A 17,461-nucleotide genomic window follows, 5' to 3' on the forward strand; every position below is an offset into this window, starting at 1 on the left:
GATTTCGAAGACTCACGGGAAGCATGGCCATGCAGACTGTCTTTTTAGTATTGAATAGAATGTCATGATCTTTCGCATACTTGGAGCAAATGTTCAGCAATTTTTGAAGCCCAAAAGGCGTAGGCGAAAGAATGACCATATCATCTGCATAATAGAGATGGTTGAGACTACCTAGATAATGGCACCCCACGCCACTTTGGTCGAGAAGAGTCGATAAACCATCCGTATATGCATTAAACAAATAAGGTGAGAGAATGCCGCCTTGCCTAACGCCATTTGACACGGAAAAACCATCAGATAATGCCTTACCCCATCGAACATGAAAACGCTGCGACCTATACCACGAACTGAGTAATTTCACTAAATTTGAATGCATCCCCTTATCAAGTAATGAGGGATGCTGAAAAATAGCGAAGCAGTCATCTACATATCTCTTAAAGTATACTGGACGGAAATCAGATGGGCAGTTTTCTATCCAGTTCTTTTCATGACAAAGAAATGCATTTGCAAAGGTAGGACCTAACGGCAGGCCCATGCCAACGCCGTCTATCTGTTTGTACAATTTCCGGTCGAAAATGAAGTAAGAATTCAGAACCGATACTTCAAGCATAGAACGGAAACAGTCTTTTGCAATACCCGCAATGGATTCTGAAACAATGAGCTGATACAAATGTCGATAGTCTCTTTGACGGGGATGTTCGTAAACAGGTTCTCAACATCAAAACTAGCCATGTACATGTTGTCGTTGGCCTTAAGTTGGCGTACATCGTTGGCAAACTCATAGCTGTTCTTTATGGTAAAGTCATTTACTGTAAGTGGTGAGAGAATGGGAACTAGGTACTTGGCCAGCTTAAAAGTAGGTGTACCACAGGCAGAAAAAATAGGACGTAATGGAACCAGAAGCTTGTGCACTCTTGGGAGACCATACAAAATGCCCGGAACGGAGCCCGATGCAAAAAGACTGGAGTATACTTCTTTTGAAATCATTCCTAACTTTTTCATTCTATCTAGTAGTCTGTTAACCTTATCCTCAACCTGCAACATGACTTTGTGGAGAGAGTTAGGCTGCAGTGCTGGACATTCTGTCGAATCATTCACAAGTCTGAACTTAGATTCATCAGCTAAAATAACAGACATTTTCTCATCATACTTGCACTTGTCTAAAATAACGACCCCCCTACCTTTGTCCGGTTTCGTGACGATTATTGACCTATTCGCTGACCACTCTTTCAACAGTGTGACCGCCAAAACTGTCCTGCCGCCTGTCTCGCGAGCAGGGTGGCGGGCGGCCGGTGGGTCAGCCGAGCGGGCCGCCGCGCCGTCCCCCCCCCCGCCCCGGTGGGGGTGTTTTGCGCGCACCTGTGTGTGCCGGACCCAGGCGCGGATACAAGGGGGGGGCCATGGGGGCCATGGCCCCCCCCCCTTGGCCGATTTTTTTTTCAAAAATAAAATAAAAAGTTAAAAAGTTAAAAAGCTGAAAAGGGGGCCTCCTGAAAATAAAGTGGCCGAAATCCGATGAGTTTTTTTTAACCTACCCACTTAGTTATTTCTTAGAAGACTAGCTGAGAAGACTTCTTTGTTAGAAGATTGGTAAGGCTTTTCATAACTTGGAGGTCTCTTATACTCACAGAGATGACCACTTTTACAGGGCCTCCTAACCTGCACAGAGGGCCTCCAAGCCTGCACAGATGTTGAGATGTTGCCTGAACAGCTAGATAAGCTCAATAGACGCAGTTTTTTTTGGGGGGGGCCAACAAGTGGGAAGATGGGGCCTCCAACAGGTGGGATTATGGGGGGGGGCCTCCTGGTTTCTAATGGCCCCTCCCTTGGAGATTTTCTGGATCCGCCCCTGGCCGGACCTGACCCCTCTCGCGGCGACGCCCGTCGATAGCTTTGTTCACGGGGAACGTCGTCGGCGCGGCAGGCCCGGTTACGTTTGTTTAGCGCGCTGCGTCCGTCCCGGCGGCCGTTGGCGCGCTGCGTCGCGCCCTATCTCTTTCTTTATCTCCGGTTCGTCGCGTCCAGTTAGTTTGCCTAATACCGTTTGCTTTGCTCCCTCGCTATCTCCCCTGTGTGTGACCCCATTGCCAGTCGTATTTAAACCTGCTGTAAACACCTCCCTCTCTCTGTTCTCTCTCAGTCTTCGCGCCGTGCGGTTGTTTCGCTCTGCTCGGCTCAGCCTCCACGCAGTGTGGTGGTTCTCTGCCGGCTCTTGCTCATCGCAATATAGACTGTGAATAAGTGCAGTGGTGTGTCCAAGGAAGTGGTCACCTGGAGCGATTGAGCAAAAGACTTCAAGTTAGCGGCACAGTATACTCAAGTTTCTCTCTGTTCTGCCTCAGTCGTCGAGCCGGGCGGTTGTTTCGTTCCGCTCGTCGCAGCCTTCAAGCAGTGTAATTGGTTTGCCGGATCTTGCTCTTTGCAATACAGACTGTGAAATCAGTGCAGTGGTGTGACAAAGGAAGTGATCACCGAGAGCGAGGAGTGATAGAATCAAGATAGCGGCACAGTATACATTCCAGTTACACTTCACTTCACACTTCAAACGCAGAATTACCCTCCTCCCTATACCTCGCCCGATCGTGCCATCACGGTCTCTATTCCTCGCCTCTGTTCACGCCATCGTGGACTCTGTCCTTACGAGCCCCTGTTGCGCCAGCGCGACTCTTTAACCTTCCCTCGTGTCACGCCATCGTGGCCTCTATCCTTATCTCTCTTAAAGGTAGGTCGGCACAGCCCAACCTCGCCCGATCGTGCCATCACGGTCTCTAATTCCTCACCTCCGTTCACGCCATCGTGGACTCTGTCCTACGAACCCCCGTTGCGCCAGCGCGACTCTTTAACCTCCCCTCGAGTCACGCCATCGTGGCCTCTATCCCTACTCATCCTTGTACCTGTTATGAGGGTCTGCGTTTCAGTCACCTAAATGCCATGGACCAGTAGCCAAGCCCAGTCACACAGAAACAAGATACAGTCCACTATAGAGCGCTCGTGACGCACAGGCACAAACGTCACCGAGTCGGCGCCGGCTGCTGCGTCTGCGACATTTAACTGGTCCTCCGGGCCGGATAGAGCCCGCATCATGTCAGAAACAGAAGGTACAGATCAGCCCGGCGCAGCCGAGCAGGAAGAGAGCGTCCAGGAAGAAGCTCGTCAAGAAGCAGCCAGTGAAAACTTGAAACTGCTGCGCCGAAAACGGGGGCAAAAGTTGGCAGCATTCTCACGGGCGTGTCACCGAGCGGAAGCGATCATCGCCGCTCGCGGGAGTCGGTCGCGCCTGGCAGGTTTGTTGGAAACCATTGACTCACGGTCGCATCGATGACACCCTGGAAGGTGTCATCGCAGCAAATGAAGCTTTAGAAGCCTGTCTGACATCTCAAACTGAAAGAGCTGAGGCAGAAGCGTATTGCGCAAAAGCCGAGCGCGACAGACAAGAAATTGGGGAAAGAATCACTCAGCACCTTGCTGAGCGCAAAGATGAGGCGCCATCAGAAGCCGGCTCTCATGTATCTGTCGCCCAGAGAAGCAACATAAGTAACGCCTCGAAAGCTTTGCAGGTTGAAGCAGAAGTCGCCGCAAAGTCAAAGTCTTTACTCCTACAGCAGCTGAAGCGCAAGCAAGAACAGGAGCGGCTTCAAGAGAAGCAAGAAGATGAGAGACGACGAATTCAGGAGAAGCAAGAAGAGGAGAGACGAAGAATTCAGGAGAAGCAAGAAGAGGAGAGACAGCGTTAAGAAAGGGAAGCTCAGAGGAGAAGACGGCTCCAAGACGCTGAAGATGAAGCTGAAGCCGCCCAGCTAAAAGCCAACCTGTGCAAAGAGCTCAGCGATGACCTCCAAATGGAAAGAAGAAATGATTTTGAGGATGAACTGTTTGGAGGCAAAGAGGTTGTGATCGGGAGCCGTCAGCGTGAAGTACGTGAAGGAGCGATCGCCGGAACGGCCCGTCGAGTGGGAGCGCATCTTGAAGAGCCAGTTGAAAGATCGGAATCACGCAAGGTGGGAAACGCGACGTCATGGATACAAGGACTGCAAGGCCCGCAGCAGGCGCCGCGCACAGATGGAGCGACCGCGTTTTCTGCCTTCACAAAGAGTATTCCAAGACTATCTCTCCCTACCTTCAGCGGAAAGGCATCAGAATGGCCGAGGTGGGTTGGGTTATTCAAGGCGCTGGTCCATGACCAACCATCCCTCTCCGACACTGAGAAAATCGCCCACCTACAATCATCTGTAAGTGGTCTGGCACAGCAGACCATATCTGGCATGCTGTACGACGGAAATCTCTACCACCAAGCTCTAAAGGCGCTTGAAGAGCGTTTCGGCCAGGACGATGACGTCATTCAGCACAACCTCAACAGCATCTTCGACGCTCCGGACCCACGTGAAGACGACGCAGAATCACTGGAAATATTTCAAGCAACCGTGCACTGTGCGGTCACTATTCTGCAGAACATAGGAGCGAACGCAGACCTGCACAGCAGCTATAGCTTGCAGCGAACAGTGGAGAAACTACCAAGAGAGCTGAGGCGCGAGTGGGGCAAGTTCTCTTTGGAGCTGAAACCTCGCGAGTGGGGCAAGTTCTCTTTGGAGCTGAAACCTGGAAAACCGTCGCTATTGGATGTAGATGCGTGGCTGCAGACTCAAGTTAAGATAAGCAGAAGCTGCCCCAAAGGAAAACAGAGCTTTGAAGAAGCCAGCCGTAAGAACAGCAAGGAGAGCGCCGTTGAGACTGTCAGCAGACAGGCCTTTACCACAGCTGCGAGGCCCATCCAGAAACAGGAATGTTCTCTCTGCGGAAAACATCACAACCTGGATCAGTGCAAGCTGTTCACTGCAAAATCTCCCGACGCCCGGTTGAAGCACGTGTTTGGTGAGCAACGATGTTTCCGGTGCCTGAAGAAGGGCCATCGCGTGAAAGACTGCCGGAAGGCAAAACGCTGTGGGAAGAACGGCTGCAAGTACCGGCACCACGCTCTCCTCCACGGCGGCCAGCCAGTCAGGCTTCAGCCACCCGAAGTGTCAACCGCGGAAACGGAGAGAAAGGCTGATGAAGCAGTTTCGAGGATACGTCTCGCAACCAAGCAGAAGAGGGTCGTGGCAGCTTGGGATGCCACCAAGAAGACAAAGGCAATGTTACGCTGCTGCAAGTAGTCTCAGTCCGAGTCTTTGGAAGTACAGGAACCAAAGACACGCTGGCTCTACTAGACCCTGGCGCCCAGACATCCCTATGCAGTCAGAAATTAGCGGACAAGCTGGGCATCTCAGGCGAGCCGCAGGAACTATGTATGCAGACGATTCAAGGCACTGGAAAGGGGCAAGTGGCCAGGAAGCTGGTAATGGAAGTGCAAGGTCTGTCCCCTGAGGCCAGCGAGAAGCGGATAACATTATCCGAGGTGTAAGCCGTACCGAAGATGAACATCTCTGTGCCACGAATCAGCGAACGGCACCGACAAACATGGCGTCACCTGGAGAACCTAGATGTGCAAGACTGTTCCAAAGGCGAAGTGCAACTGCTTCTGGGTGCCAATGTTCTCGAAGCTGTGATCCAGCACGAGGTGAGAGCTGGACCACCAGGGCAGCCAGTCGCCATCCGAACCGACTTCGGCTGGGCCCTTACGGGGGCGGTGCATGCCCTCGTCCAAGAGCCCGCGCAACAGAAAGCATCAGCGGCAGCAGCAGCACCGGGGGCGGTGCATGCTCTCGTCCCAGAGTCTACGCGACAAGCAAGCAGCAGCAGCAGCAGCAGCGGCAGCACCGCGAGCGATGCATGCCCTCGCCCCAGCCACGCAACCGACGGAGGGGCATCAAGAGCATGCTCGCCGGAGATCCAGCGCTCCTCGCCGACTCCAACACACCGCCGGCTACGCGACCACTCGCCCGCATGACCCAGGTGTTCCCGGGACCAGATCAAGTAGCCCGTTCTGTCCAGACCAAGACAGCGGGAGGATAAGCGGGTAGATGGCCGTCGCCCAGATCGCGGTGATGGGAGAACGGTGAGCAACTGCTGTGAACAGTAATGTAAATATGTGTAAATATGTGGGAACTGCCGATTGCTCGCCCGGTCCGGACTCCGCCCCGTCGAGGCCTTCTACCAGCCGATATATCAGTGGCGGTACAGAGTTTAGTGTTCTCGTAGAGTCGAACACGGGGGGCGGGATGTGACCGCCAAAACTGTCCTGCCGCCTGTCTCGCGAGCAGGGTGGCGGGCGGCCGGTGGGTCAGCCGAGCGGGCCGCCGCGCCGTCCCCCCCCCCGCCCCGGTGGGGGTGTTTTGCGCGCACCTGTGTGTGCCGGACCTGACCCCTCTCGCGGCGACGCCCGTCGATAGCTTTGTTCACGGGGAACGTCGTCGGCGCGGCAGGCCCGGTTACGTTTGTTTAGCGCGCTGCGTCCGTCCCGGCGGCCGTTGGCGCGCTGCGTCGCGCCCTATCTCTTTCTTTATCTCCGGTTCGTCGCGTCCAGTTAGTTTGCCTAATACCGTGTGCTTTGCTCCCTCGCTATCTCCCCTGTGTGTGACCCCATTGCCAGTCGTATTTAAACCTGCTGTAAACACCTCCCTCTCTCTGTTCTCTCTCAGTCTTCGCGCCGTGCGGTTGTTTCGCTCCGCTCGGCTCAGCCTCCACGCAGTGTGGTGGTTCTCTGCCGGCTCTTGCTCATCGCAATATAGACTGTGAATAAGTGCAGTGGTGTGTCCAAGGAAGTGGTCACCTGGAGCGATTGAGCAAAAGACTTCAAGTTAGCGGCACAGTATACTCAAGTTTCTCTCTGTTCTGCCTCAGTCGTCGAGCCGGGCGGTTGTTTCGTTCCGCTCGTCGCAGCCTTCAAGCAGTGTAATTGGTTTGCCGGATCTTGCTCTTTGCAATACAGACTGTGAAATCAGTGCAGTGGTGTGACAAAGGAAGTGATCACCGAGAGCGAGGAGTGATAGAATCAAGATAGCGGCACAGTATACATTCCAGTTACACTTCACTTCAAGTACACTTCAAACGCAGAATTACCCTCCTCCCTATACCTCGCCCGATCGTGCCATCACGGTCTCTATTCCTCGCCTCTGTTCACGCCATCGTGGACTCTGTCCGTGTCCTTACAAGCCCCTGTTGCGCCAGCGCGACTCTTTAACCTTCCCTCGTGTCACGCCATCGTGGCCTCTATCCTTATCTCTCTTAAAGGTAGGTCGGCACAGCCCAACCTCGCCCGATCGTGCCATCACGGTCTCTAATTCCTCACCTCCGTTCACGCCATCGTGGACTCTGTCCTTACGAGCCCCCTGTTGCGCCAGCGCGACTCTTTAACCTTCCCTCGTGTCACGCCATCGTGGCCTCTATCCTTATCTCTCTTAAAGGTAGGCCGGCACAGCCCCAACCTCGCCCGATCGTGCCATCACGGTCTCTATTCCTCACCTCTGTTCACGTCATCGTGGACTCTGTCCTACGAACCCCCGTTGCGTCAGCGCGACTCTTTAACCTCCCCTCGAGTCACGCCATCGTGGCCTCTATCCCTTCTTATCCTTGTATCATGAGGGTCTGCGTTTCAGTCACCTAAATGCCATGGATCAGTAGCGAAGCCCAGTCACACAGAAACAAGATACAGTCCACTATAGAGCGCTCGTGACGCACAGGCACACACGTCACCGAGTCGGCGCCGGCTGCTGCGTCTGCGACAAACAGGTTAACATCGTCCTTTGTAAATATTGATGAGAACACTTTAGATGATTTGAAGCCATGATAGTACTTCTGACAGACATTTCTGAGCTTCGTCGTTACATCTTGAAATTGAAATCTTTCTGGTAGATGCAGTCTTGAAATCGAGTGTATGAGTTTCTCAAAGGACAGAAAGTAGTCATAAAAGTGAAGCTTCCACACTGGTAGCTTAAATTCCAGTCCAAAATCGAGCAGACACTTGAATCTGTTTGGAACAGGTTTGGAAGATAGATTGAAGATAACCTTCGAAGGGTCGCAAGGTTGGCAGTCGGCATGAATTCCAATGCGTTGAAGTTTTCGTTCATGGGTTCTCTCTTTGCTCTTGACAAACGTTGAAATAGTAGACCGTACATTATGAGAGCCAAAAATATTTGAAAAGAGAAAGCGAACGGTAAAGCAGGTTACGTTGTTTCTGGCAGTCATCCTTGAGCTCTAAAACTCGACGTTTTTTGAACTTTATTTCTTCGTCCAAAAGTTGATTCTAGGCATTAAGCATTATAGCATTAAAAAGCATTAAGCATTAAAAGGCACTAGGCATTATAGGAAGTATGCTGAGACTGGCGCCGTCGATAAAGTCCTGTTTTTCTTCTTGCTGTGTGAGTCTCACAGAAGTCAGCGTTTGCAAAAGTAAACTTGCAAATCTGATTGTCTTCAGCGTAATCTCTTATCTCGATTGGTGGTTTCGTCTGTGAAAGTTTTTCCCTTTAGTTATACGGGATGCTAAAAATGCTAAAAAAGTTGCCTTTTTGCTAGAAATTATGTTTCGTTTCACATTTTTTCTGTCCTGACTCTGGCTTGATATTCGGAATGACTTCTTCGCACCACACGTTTTCTGATCCGTTCGTGATGAGGTAGTGATCGACAATATTTTCCTTTTTAACCGTTTTTAAGCTATTTTAAGCTATTTTTTTAAGCTATTTTTTATTTTTAATGATTCATTGTAGCCTTATATTATGTATCGTTATTTCTCAAAGCCCTTTTCAAAACCAACGTAAATGTCTCGATCCGACAAATTAGCAACGACAACCAACAATGCAATGTTTTATGTTTTAGGGCCTTGAATGCAACCAACATTCAAAAGCAAGAAAATGCGTGCAAAGTACGGCTGCATTTGTGAAGTATATACCTCTAGCGTGAACAAATGGCTAACTGAACGAGAAAACATGTTCTCATTTATATGCATTTATTTCTTATTTATCTTGAATTCAACAAAACAAAAATTAATCCGACCAATAGATAAAGGTATGGGCTACCCTATATCCAAATTGGTAAATATTCTGATACCCTTTTCATTGTAGAAAGATGCATAAAAGTGCACTTATTTTTGGGTCTCCAATGCTGATTTCCTCGGATCAGCGCACAGTCCATATATAGAGAAGTCTGTGGTCGAATCAATCCAGAATTCATGAGTTAAGCACAATATTGGGCGACAATATTTCAGGTTGTCTCAGCTCTGTAAAGGGTATATCTCTGAATCACATGCCCGGCCAAATGACCCTACTCCCCCGGCCAAATGACCCCGGTACCGGGGTTATTTGGCCGCCGTGCAGTCTTTGAAAGAACGATTAAAGGGACCCTCCCACCTTAACATTAGTTTTGAGTTGAGATAGCCAAGTTTGCGGCCAGGCTCAGAAACCACCATTTATCCTGGTCGCAACCCCCACAGCTTTATGGTGTTCAAGAAATTTCTTCCCTTTACTTGCAGGGTGGGACCAGCGTGGTCCCTATCTCTTAACCATTACGGGAATCTGATGACGTCATCAGGCTTTCGAACGTCCGTTAAATGTTTGACTAAAACGTTTTGTAGCACGCGGTGGTATATGCTGCTTTGCGCGCAACAAATGCCGCACTTTCAAATAAAGTCGCTAGGAACAGCGGAGATCCCAAAAAGTAAACAAAAGTAAAAGTCTAATATCTTGAAAACCGGTGAATATTTTTCGATGAAATTTGGTAGATACTCGTTTTTGCTCTTTCTGAACCGAGCGACATCACTTTCATGCCAATTTATTAACTTTTTTGAAGGTGGGAGGGTCCCTTTAATTACTACCGAAACGAGATGTCCCGGCATGATGCAAGTAATAGGCCGGAACAACAATTGAACGCCCCACACCCCTCCATGGAGAAATCGACCAAACGCCCGCTGGTTTTCTCAAAATATCGTTGTCACAAAAGACCGGCCAAATCGCCCCGTTCTCCCCTATTTGTGGCTGATGATCCTCTGGCGAATAGAGTTGCCTACGCCCCCTGTCCCAGAGGGTGCACCATCAAAAGCGAGAGGTGTTAGGTGGCTGGCCCATTGCCCGCACCCTGATACTCCGGCCCTGCCTCCCATGGAAGAGGGGAACTCTCCAGCTCCGCAGACCTACCTCGTAGTTTCTCCGTTCTCGGTGGCGGCGCTGACTGCCTCCCGAACGGCGACACTGATCAGTGCCGATATCTCCTCCCACGACACCGGCCCGCTCTCTGCCCCGTGAGCCGCTCCCGGCGAAGAAGAGGCCAGAGGCGAGCTTGCCGTTGAAGCACCCGGGCTGGCTCTTGATGCCGATCTCGCTGTGCGAGTCGATCTCCGAGACACAGTTTGAGTCCTTCCGCCCGACGCGGCTGGACTTCGCCCCCTCCCTCTCGGCATCTCGAAGAAAAAGAAAGCAAGGACAGATTATGGTTGTTGTATGCTGGGAACAGTCGTTTTGTGCTGGGAACATTCCGGAGCGGTTACCCATCCCCAGTGCGCGGTACTCGCCCAGTTTGGTTTAGAGTCTCCGCTGTCTGGTGTCTCGCTGTCTGGCGTCTCGCTTTGTGATTGGCTGACCGTTGATCGGTCAGTCACGTGATCGTGTCAGACGGTCAGGGCCGCGTCGTGCTGGCCGGTCGGGGGAGTCGGTCGGTTACCGCTGAACTAGCCATCGGTATGGTGCTGTTGCCGTAAAGTCAAATATACCGCATCTGGTTAAACAAACTGTCTCAAGATACAACAATGGTTAAATATGTCATATACGTGAGGAACAATTTACTGCGCTCATTTTATATTTTTCACTATCTCTAGCATCGCCATTTCCCCTCGGGCGCACAGGCGGATCCCATCCCGTCCCAACATTCCTCGGGGATATTCAATGTTGAGCATCGTCACTGGCGGCCGCCGGAATCTCGTGGCCCAGATGCGGTTCACCGCCTGGCGCCGCTCCTCATACCGTGCGTGAGATATATCGCAAGGACGGGTGGTCGCCCTTGGCAGGATTGTGAGCACCCATACCTTTTCAATCCCGATGGCCGCAAGCCCCAGAACCAGCGTTACTAAGTCATTGGAGAGTACCAGCGTTACTAAGTCATTGGAGAGTTCAGGCACGTCGAGATCCTTATACGCCAAGTCGTTACCCCCAAAACCAGAATTACAGACTTTGGGTTACATACCTTGGCTAGGCCGAGCACCTCCCTCTGGTTGCGAAGACTCGATAGCCGAGCCCCCGGGATCCCGGCTGCCAATATTAGCCGTGTTTACATAGGGTTCCCTCTTCGCCTATTTGCCTCCTAAATGTCCCTTATAAAGGAATCCTCTGTCTCCTTTACCTCGCTCCACTACAAATATGGCGCAACTAAGTCATTCTAGAAGTAGTTTGCAATTGTAACTCACCTTTAGGGCTTTCCAAAATAGCTTCCAGACTAGACGCTGAGGTAAAAGTGATATCACATGAAAGCAGGCGCGGATACAAGGGGGGGGGGCCATGGGGGCCATGGCCCCCCCCTTGGCCGATTTTTTTCAAAAATAAAATAAAAAGTTAAAAAGTTAAAAAGCTGAAAAGGGGGCCTCCTGAAAATAAAGTGGCCGAAATCCGATGAGTTTTTTTTAACCTACCCACTCAGTTATTTCTTAGAAGACTAGCTGAGAAGACTTCTTTGTTAGAAGATTGGTAAAGCTTTTCATAACTTGGAGGTCTCTTATACTCACAGAGATGACCACTTTTACAGGGCCTCCTAGCCTGCACAGAGGGCCTCCAAGCCTGCACAGATGTTGAGATGTTGCCTGAACAGCTAGATAAGCTCAATAGACGCAGTTTTTTTTTTGGGGGGGGGGGCCCAACAAGTGGGAAGATGGGGCCTCCAACAGGTGGGATTATGGGGGGGCCTCCTGGTTTCTAATGGCCCCTCCCTTGGAGATTTTCTGGATCCGCCCCTGCATGAAAGCTCAAAGCAAGAAAAATCAGAACACTATCTGACATTTAACATACTATACTTTAAACGGCTGAAATATTATTCGAGTAGGTATAATCACATCCACGGCAATATCAGAACACCTCACCAAGCGACTTTCTGCCTGACTTTCTGCCGTTTATGCGTTAATGCCATAGATATAAAGACCAGTATAACGCCTTTTGGGGCGACTAACGGAGCGAGCGAGAGGGTGGGCCTTGCACGTGCGAAATTGCGAGGGGGTACCTCCAACTGACTTGTGCACGGCACCCTGCTAACTGGTCTCTAGCGATGTGCCAAATTTGGGCACAATCGGCCCAGCCGTTCTCGAGATCTGGAAGCGGCACCCTGCACGTGCGCACGTGCAAAATTGGTCCCAACTGACTTGTGCACGGCACCCTACTAACCGGTCCCTAACCGTGTACCAAATTTGAGCGCAATCGGTCAAGCCGTTCCCGAGATCTGGAAACGACCCCTGCACGTGCGCACGTGCAGCAGCACCCCAACTCTGGCACATGTATATGCAGTGCCTAGTGGGTGCCTACCTACATGCCAACTTTCAGCGCAATCGGCCAAGTAGTTACCGAGATATTGCAACAATAACAAAACTGATACCTCTTCGTTTTGCACGTGGCACGTGCATAAGGGGTCACCCACATGCATCGGGAATAGTCCAATACTTGGTAGAAGGAATGAAGCTACCCTACAAAAATTACCGCGTGTAAATCGGTCAAGTGGTTGCTGAGATATAAGCCTCGCAAAAGCGTGACCACGGCCGGCCGGCCGGCCGGCCGCTCATACTCAGAAATTTCCGTTAATCTAAGGAAAGACTACGCTCGCTTCGCTCGCTCCGTAACTAGATAGGGCACCCCCATGTCGGGAGCGACTCGCGAATACGTAGCAGCGGCTGCCATGTTGGTGAGGTCGAGTCGAGACTCTGTGCCGCTGTGTAAACACTATGGGAGGAGGGGGGTGTTTGGGACAGATTTTGTGGTATTTTTCGACCGAAAAGTGTTAATCTTTTTTGCCTATGGCATTCTTTGGAATGAGTAGATTGTGAAACAAGGGTAGAAACATGTGTATTTATCTTACTTAATAAATTATAAGTTGTCTGTGTGTGTGTCAGCCGTATGTGTCTTCTTGCGCCGGAACGGCGCCGCGTATCGACGTGAAATTTGGTGACCACAAACTTTGGGTGGGGCGGACCATCGTATCAAAAGATGGGCGCAATCGGACCACGGGTGCGGCGTCAGCGCGTGCATCTCTGCCCCAGGCTGGCCGAGGCCGGCACCGAGCAGAGAGCACGTGCTTTAAGCTCAGTTGTTCGCTAAAAAAAAACTGAGTGAAAACGATAAAAGCCAGCTCGGGAAGTCAACTCTGTGGATTTAAAGAATACAGGTTTTCAATTAGGATCAGGTATAGGCGCAGGTACAGGTATTTGGTACAGGTTTTACCGGTAAATGAAATAAATTTATTATCAAGCGAGCGAAGCGAGCAAAGTGCGAGCGAAGCGAGCAACCTTTCGGATCTGCAGCGCTCCTCGAAAAGCGCATATACCTACATGCCTACCATACAGCTAAATGAAGTAAGTAAACAAACTTAACTTAACCCTACTGGCATAAACATACAAGTATTAACAACCAAACTAATAATCCCCTTAAACATATATATCGAATCTATACAGTTATAGCGTAAACCTGTATTCTAGGCCGGCCGGCCGTGGTCACGCTTTTGCGAGGCTTATATCTCAGCAACCACTTGACCGATTTACATGCGGTAATTTTTTGTAGGGTAGCTTCATTCTTTCTACCAAGCATTAGACTATTTGGGGGGGGGGCATCGGCCCCCACCTGTAGTATTTTTGCTGTCGATGGAAAATCGCCTTAGGGGTTCGAAATTTGGCGACTTTTCCTTAGCTAGAGGCGTATCCAGGATCAGTTTCTCGGGGGTAAATCTGGTCGCACTTAAAACAAAAATGATTTCAAAACAAACGTGTCCATCTGTATGTGTGCATATGCCCTAGAGACAGTATTGCGGTACAGTGTGCATTCAGGCGGTGATACGGCAGACGCGGCACTGCGGCACAGCGTCCATTCAGGCGCTTGACGCTCCTGCCATCTAGCGAGTAAAAAGGAATGTTTGGGCGGCTATGCGAGCCGCACTTATTGGGTAGGTATGCGCACTCGATTACCTACCTGGCAATCTTCAAGAGAACAACCTTTCACCATTTACAGCATTAATAATATCCATGATATTGAACAAACGAATGTGATAGAATACAATTAGAGTAGTTTACAGTGCTCATGTTAAGAACGTAGGTATGTTATGTTACGACTTACTGGTGGTTATAGGAATGCACTAGAGTAAGGTGGGAATAGAGCCTATGAGAAGGGTATGGGAAGGGTGTAGGTAGGGTATAGGTAGGGTAGGACATGTATATGGGTAGAATAGCGCTTTTTTGCGGCGTTCCCGATTGGCGGCGGGCGGGCGGGTGGTGCGGGCGATTTTCATTTTTGTGGCGTTTGCGGTTGGCGGCGGGCGGGCGGGCGCACGATGCGGGCGGTTTTCATTTTTCGAGGCGTTTGCGGTTGGCGGCGGTCGGGCGGGCGGTTTTCATCTTTTGTGGCGTTTGTAGTTGGCGGCGGGTGGGCGTGCGATGCGGGTGGTTTTTATTTTTTGCGGCGTTTGTGGTTGGCGGCGGGCGGGCGTGCGATGCGGGCGGTTTTTATTTTTTGCGGCGTTTGCGGTTGGCGGCGGGCGGGAGCGCGATGCGGGCGGTTTTTATTTTTTGCGGCGTTTGCGGTGTTGTTTGCGGTTGGAGGCGGTCGTTTTTACTTTTGCGGCGTTTGCGGTTGGCGGCGGGCGGGCGGGCGCACGATGCAGGGCGGTTTTCATTTTTTCGAGGCGTTTGCGGTTGGCGCCGGTCGGGCGGGCGGTTTTTATTTTTTGCGGCGTTTGTGGTTGGCGGCGGGCGGGCGTGTGATGCGGGCGGTTTTTATTTTTTGCGGCGTTTGTGGTTGGCGGCGGGCGAGCGTGCGATGCGGGCGGTTTTTATTTTTTGCCGAGTTTGCGGTTGGCGGCGGGCGGGCGCGCGATGCGGGCGGTTTTTTTGCGGCGTTTGCGGTATTGTTTGCGGTTGGAGGCGGTCGTTTTTATTTTTGCGGCGTTTGCGGTTGGCGGCGGGCGGGCGTGTTTTTTTTTTTAATAATTCAATGTCCAAACCTTTGGATTCGTAGTGCTCCTCGAAAAGCCATCCCTACCTACTATACAATTAAGAGAAGTAACTACCAAACACAACCCTACTTATATAAACATACAAGTTTTGACAACCCAACTAATGGCCCCATCAACAGTATCTATCCAAACGTACAGTTATCGCGTAAACCTGTATTCTAGTTGTAATTTAATTACATCAGGCCTAGACATATAGCCCTGAAGGCGCTGATAAAGGATATGCGGCACCGGAGGTAGATGCAATTGGCATGCCAATGATTAAATTCGTTTCCCATTATGGCTACCATACTTTATATCTATGTATGCAGTATGCAATGGACAATGATCGACAATAAGTGCAATTTTAGCCCTCACCCGTTCGTAGTTTGTCAGCGTCTTACGAGTAGGGGAAGCCAGGGTGAACGGAGTGAACTCCAGCCGTTCGCCCCTCGACGGAGCAAGAACGGAAAAATAGGTATGCTGTCCGCGATGTAAATCAGTGATCCCTAATTTCAGGGTACTTAGTCAACAGGTGAACTCAGAGGTCAGGTCGAACCAGTAAAGTCACTGGAGTTTGAGATCTTTCGCTATAAAATCGACCAAAACGCGTGAACCGTCGGCGAAATGGGTTACATCATTCCCAATCAACCTCATCTCGAAATCTAGCGAACCGGGTCACATAAGGTCATACAAGGTCAGCGACCTTAGATGACCTCGGATGGCCTTGACACATGGCGGGTCATGTGAAGTGTATTTATGGGCGCAGATCTCGAATCCCGTGTCAATCTTACTTAAAAATATGATTTGCGGGCACAAATCCGCAAACATATTTAAGGATTACGAATAAAATGAGAATAAAATCGCAGTGGCGATACAGTAACCAATGAGGTTTATCCGAGGTGCTGTTATTGCTAGTTGAAAAAAAGAATAAAATCCGAAAACTGCCCATATGAAGCGCAGCCTTGACCTCGAGGCAAATGCACGTTATCTAGACATCAACACTAAAAAAACGTATGTGAAATGCATAAACATGCACTAGAAGGCAAGGAAACTCGACCCCCGCCGAAGTTAGTTGGTAGCACTGCTGCTCCACGGCGTACATTTCCTACCAGCCCTTAGGGAGTGCAGATGTCCCATCTTGGTCCCATCTAGTCTTTTATATCTATGGTTAATGCCACTTAAAAAACCTTAGTCGTCGCACGTGCGCTTGTCGAGTCGAGGACCACCAGTCGGGCGATTCGGAACTGTCGGCCAATCAGCACGCCGCTTTTGTGATGTGATAGTTTGAGAGCCACTGGATATGGTAGCGTAGCAGCTTTTTGAAAGCTGCTACGCTGCCAAATCTAACTTACTATTCAAACAGAATCCGTCTGTCTGTGAGTCTGTGTGTCCGCACATCGTGTAGTGGGTTCAATTAACCTCACCTACACGGCAGATGGTACGGCGTAGGGGGTTGAAATTTGCACACCTTCTAGGTGACGTCACGGGTCAGCGCCTTTTCTAGGTTTCGACTCGCTGGGGTGCACGGTTGGCACGTGGCGGGCGCCGGAAGAACGCCAATGAAATTTTGATCGGTTCGTAGATCTTCATTGAGAGCCGGGGTCGACAAACTTTGTGGACTAAATGCATGCCGATCGGTGGCGGGTGCCTCGCATTGGCAGATGGGCAGGTTATTAATTTGAATGAAAAGTGGCGAGAGAATGTGGTGATTTTCATTCAATGGGAACAGTTGATGATACAAGTATAAAAATGCACCGCGTTTGCCGCAAGGCGTCACATTGGTCACAGGGCGTCATTTTTGCCCCGAATCGCACAGTTTTGTCAAATATGGTCCGATGTGGGTGCAATTTGGTGCAAAGATGCATGCTCATCCACCGGGTAAAAATGCGCCGCGTTTGCCGCAATGCGCCACTTTTGTCACAAGGCGCCATTTCCGACAAACTCGACTAAGGCTAATGGAATGGCACGAATAGGAGCAGGGCTGGGCTAGAAGCACTTTTTAAGTCTGATTTAAAAAAAGTTAAATGGATCCAATTATTATGTGAGCTGACATGACCCAGTGGTAGGTAGTGGTAGTGGTAGGGGTAGGGGTAGTGGTAGTGGTAGGGGTAGGGGTAGTTTTAGTAGTAGTAGTAGGGGTAGGGGTAGGGGTAGGGTAGTGGTAGTGGTAGGAGTAGTGGTAGGAGTAGTGGTAGGGGTAGGTGTAGTGGTAGGGGTAGTAGTAGGGGTAGGGGTAGTGGTAGGGGTAGTAGTAGGGATAGTGGTAGGGGTAGTAGTAGGGGTAGTGGTAGAGGTAGGAGTATGGGTAGTAGTAGTGGTAGGGGTAGTGGTAGTGGTAGATGTAGTGTTAGGGGTAGGGGTAGGG

At 50.5% G+C, this 17,461-nt stretch overlaps 1 protein-coding gene and 1 pseudogene across 1 annotated transcript; both read left to right on the forward strand.

The window, feature by feature from the left end:
* The first annotated feature begins 1,865 nt into the window (after positions 1-1,865).
* Positions 1,866-5,308, forward strand: LOC122385551. Its single transcript, XM_043373897.1, has 2 exons — positions 1,866-2,393; positions 4,124-5,308. Exon 2 carries the CDS (start codon positions 4,263-4,265, stop codon positions 5,148-5,150), a length of 888 nt encoding a protein of 295 aa, XP_043229832.1. The 5' UTR covers positions 1,866-2,393; positions 4,124-4,262; the 3' UTR covers positions 5,151-5,308.
* Positions 5,309-15,950: 10,642 nt separating this feature from the next.
* LOC122385564 lies at positions 15,951-16,130 on the forward strand (annotated as a pseudogene).
* Positions 16,131-17,461: the final 1,331 nt, after the last annotated feature.

This window comes from Amphibalanus amphitrite, unplaced genomic scaffold, assembly GCF_019059575.1.
Source record: "Amphibalanus amphitrite isolate SeventyFive unplaced genomic scaffold, NRLGWU_Aamphi_draft 000223F_arrow, whole genome shotgun sequence".
Taxonomy (NCBI): domain Eukaryota; kingdom Metazoa; phylum Arthropoda; class Thecostraca; order Balanomorpha; family Balanidae; genus Amphibalanus; species Amphibalanus amphitrite.

Excerpts from the sequence above, each read along its gene's own strand:
- LOC122385551 (XM_043373897.1), top strand. The coding sequence starts at position 4,263 with ATGCTGTACGACGGAAATCTCTACCACCAAGCTCTAAAGGCGCTTGAA.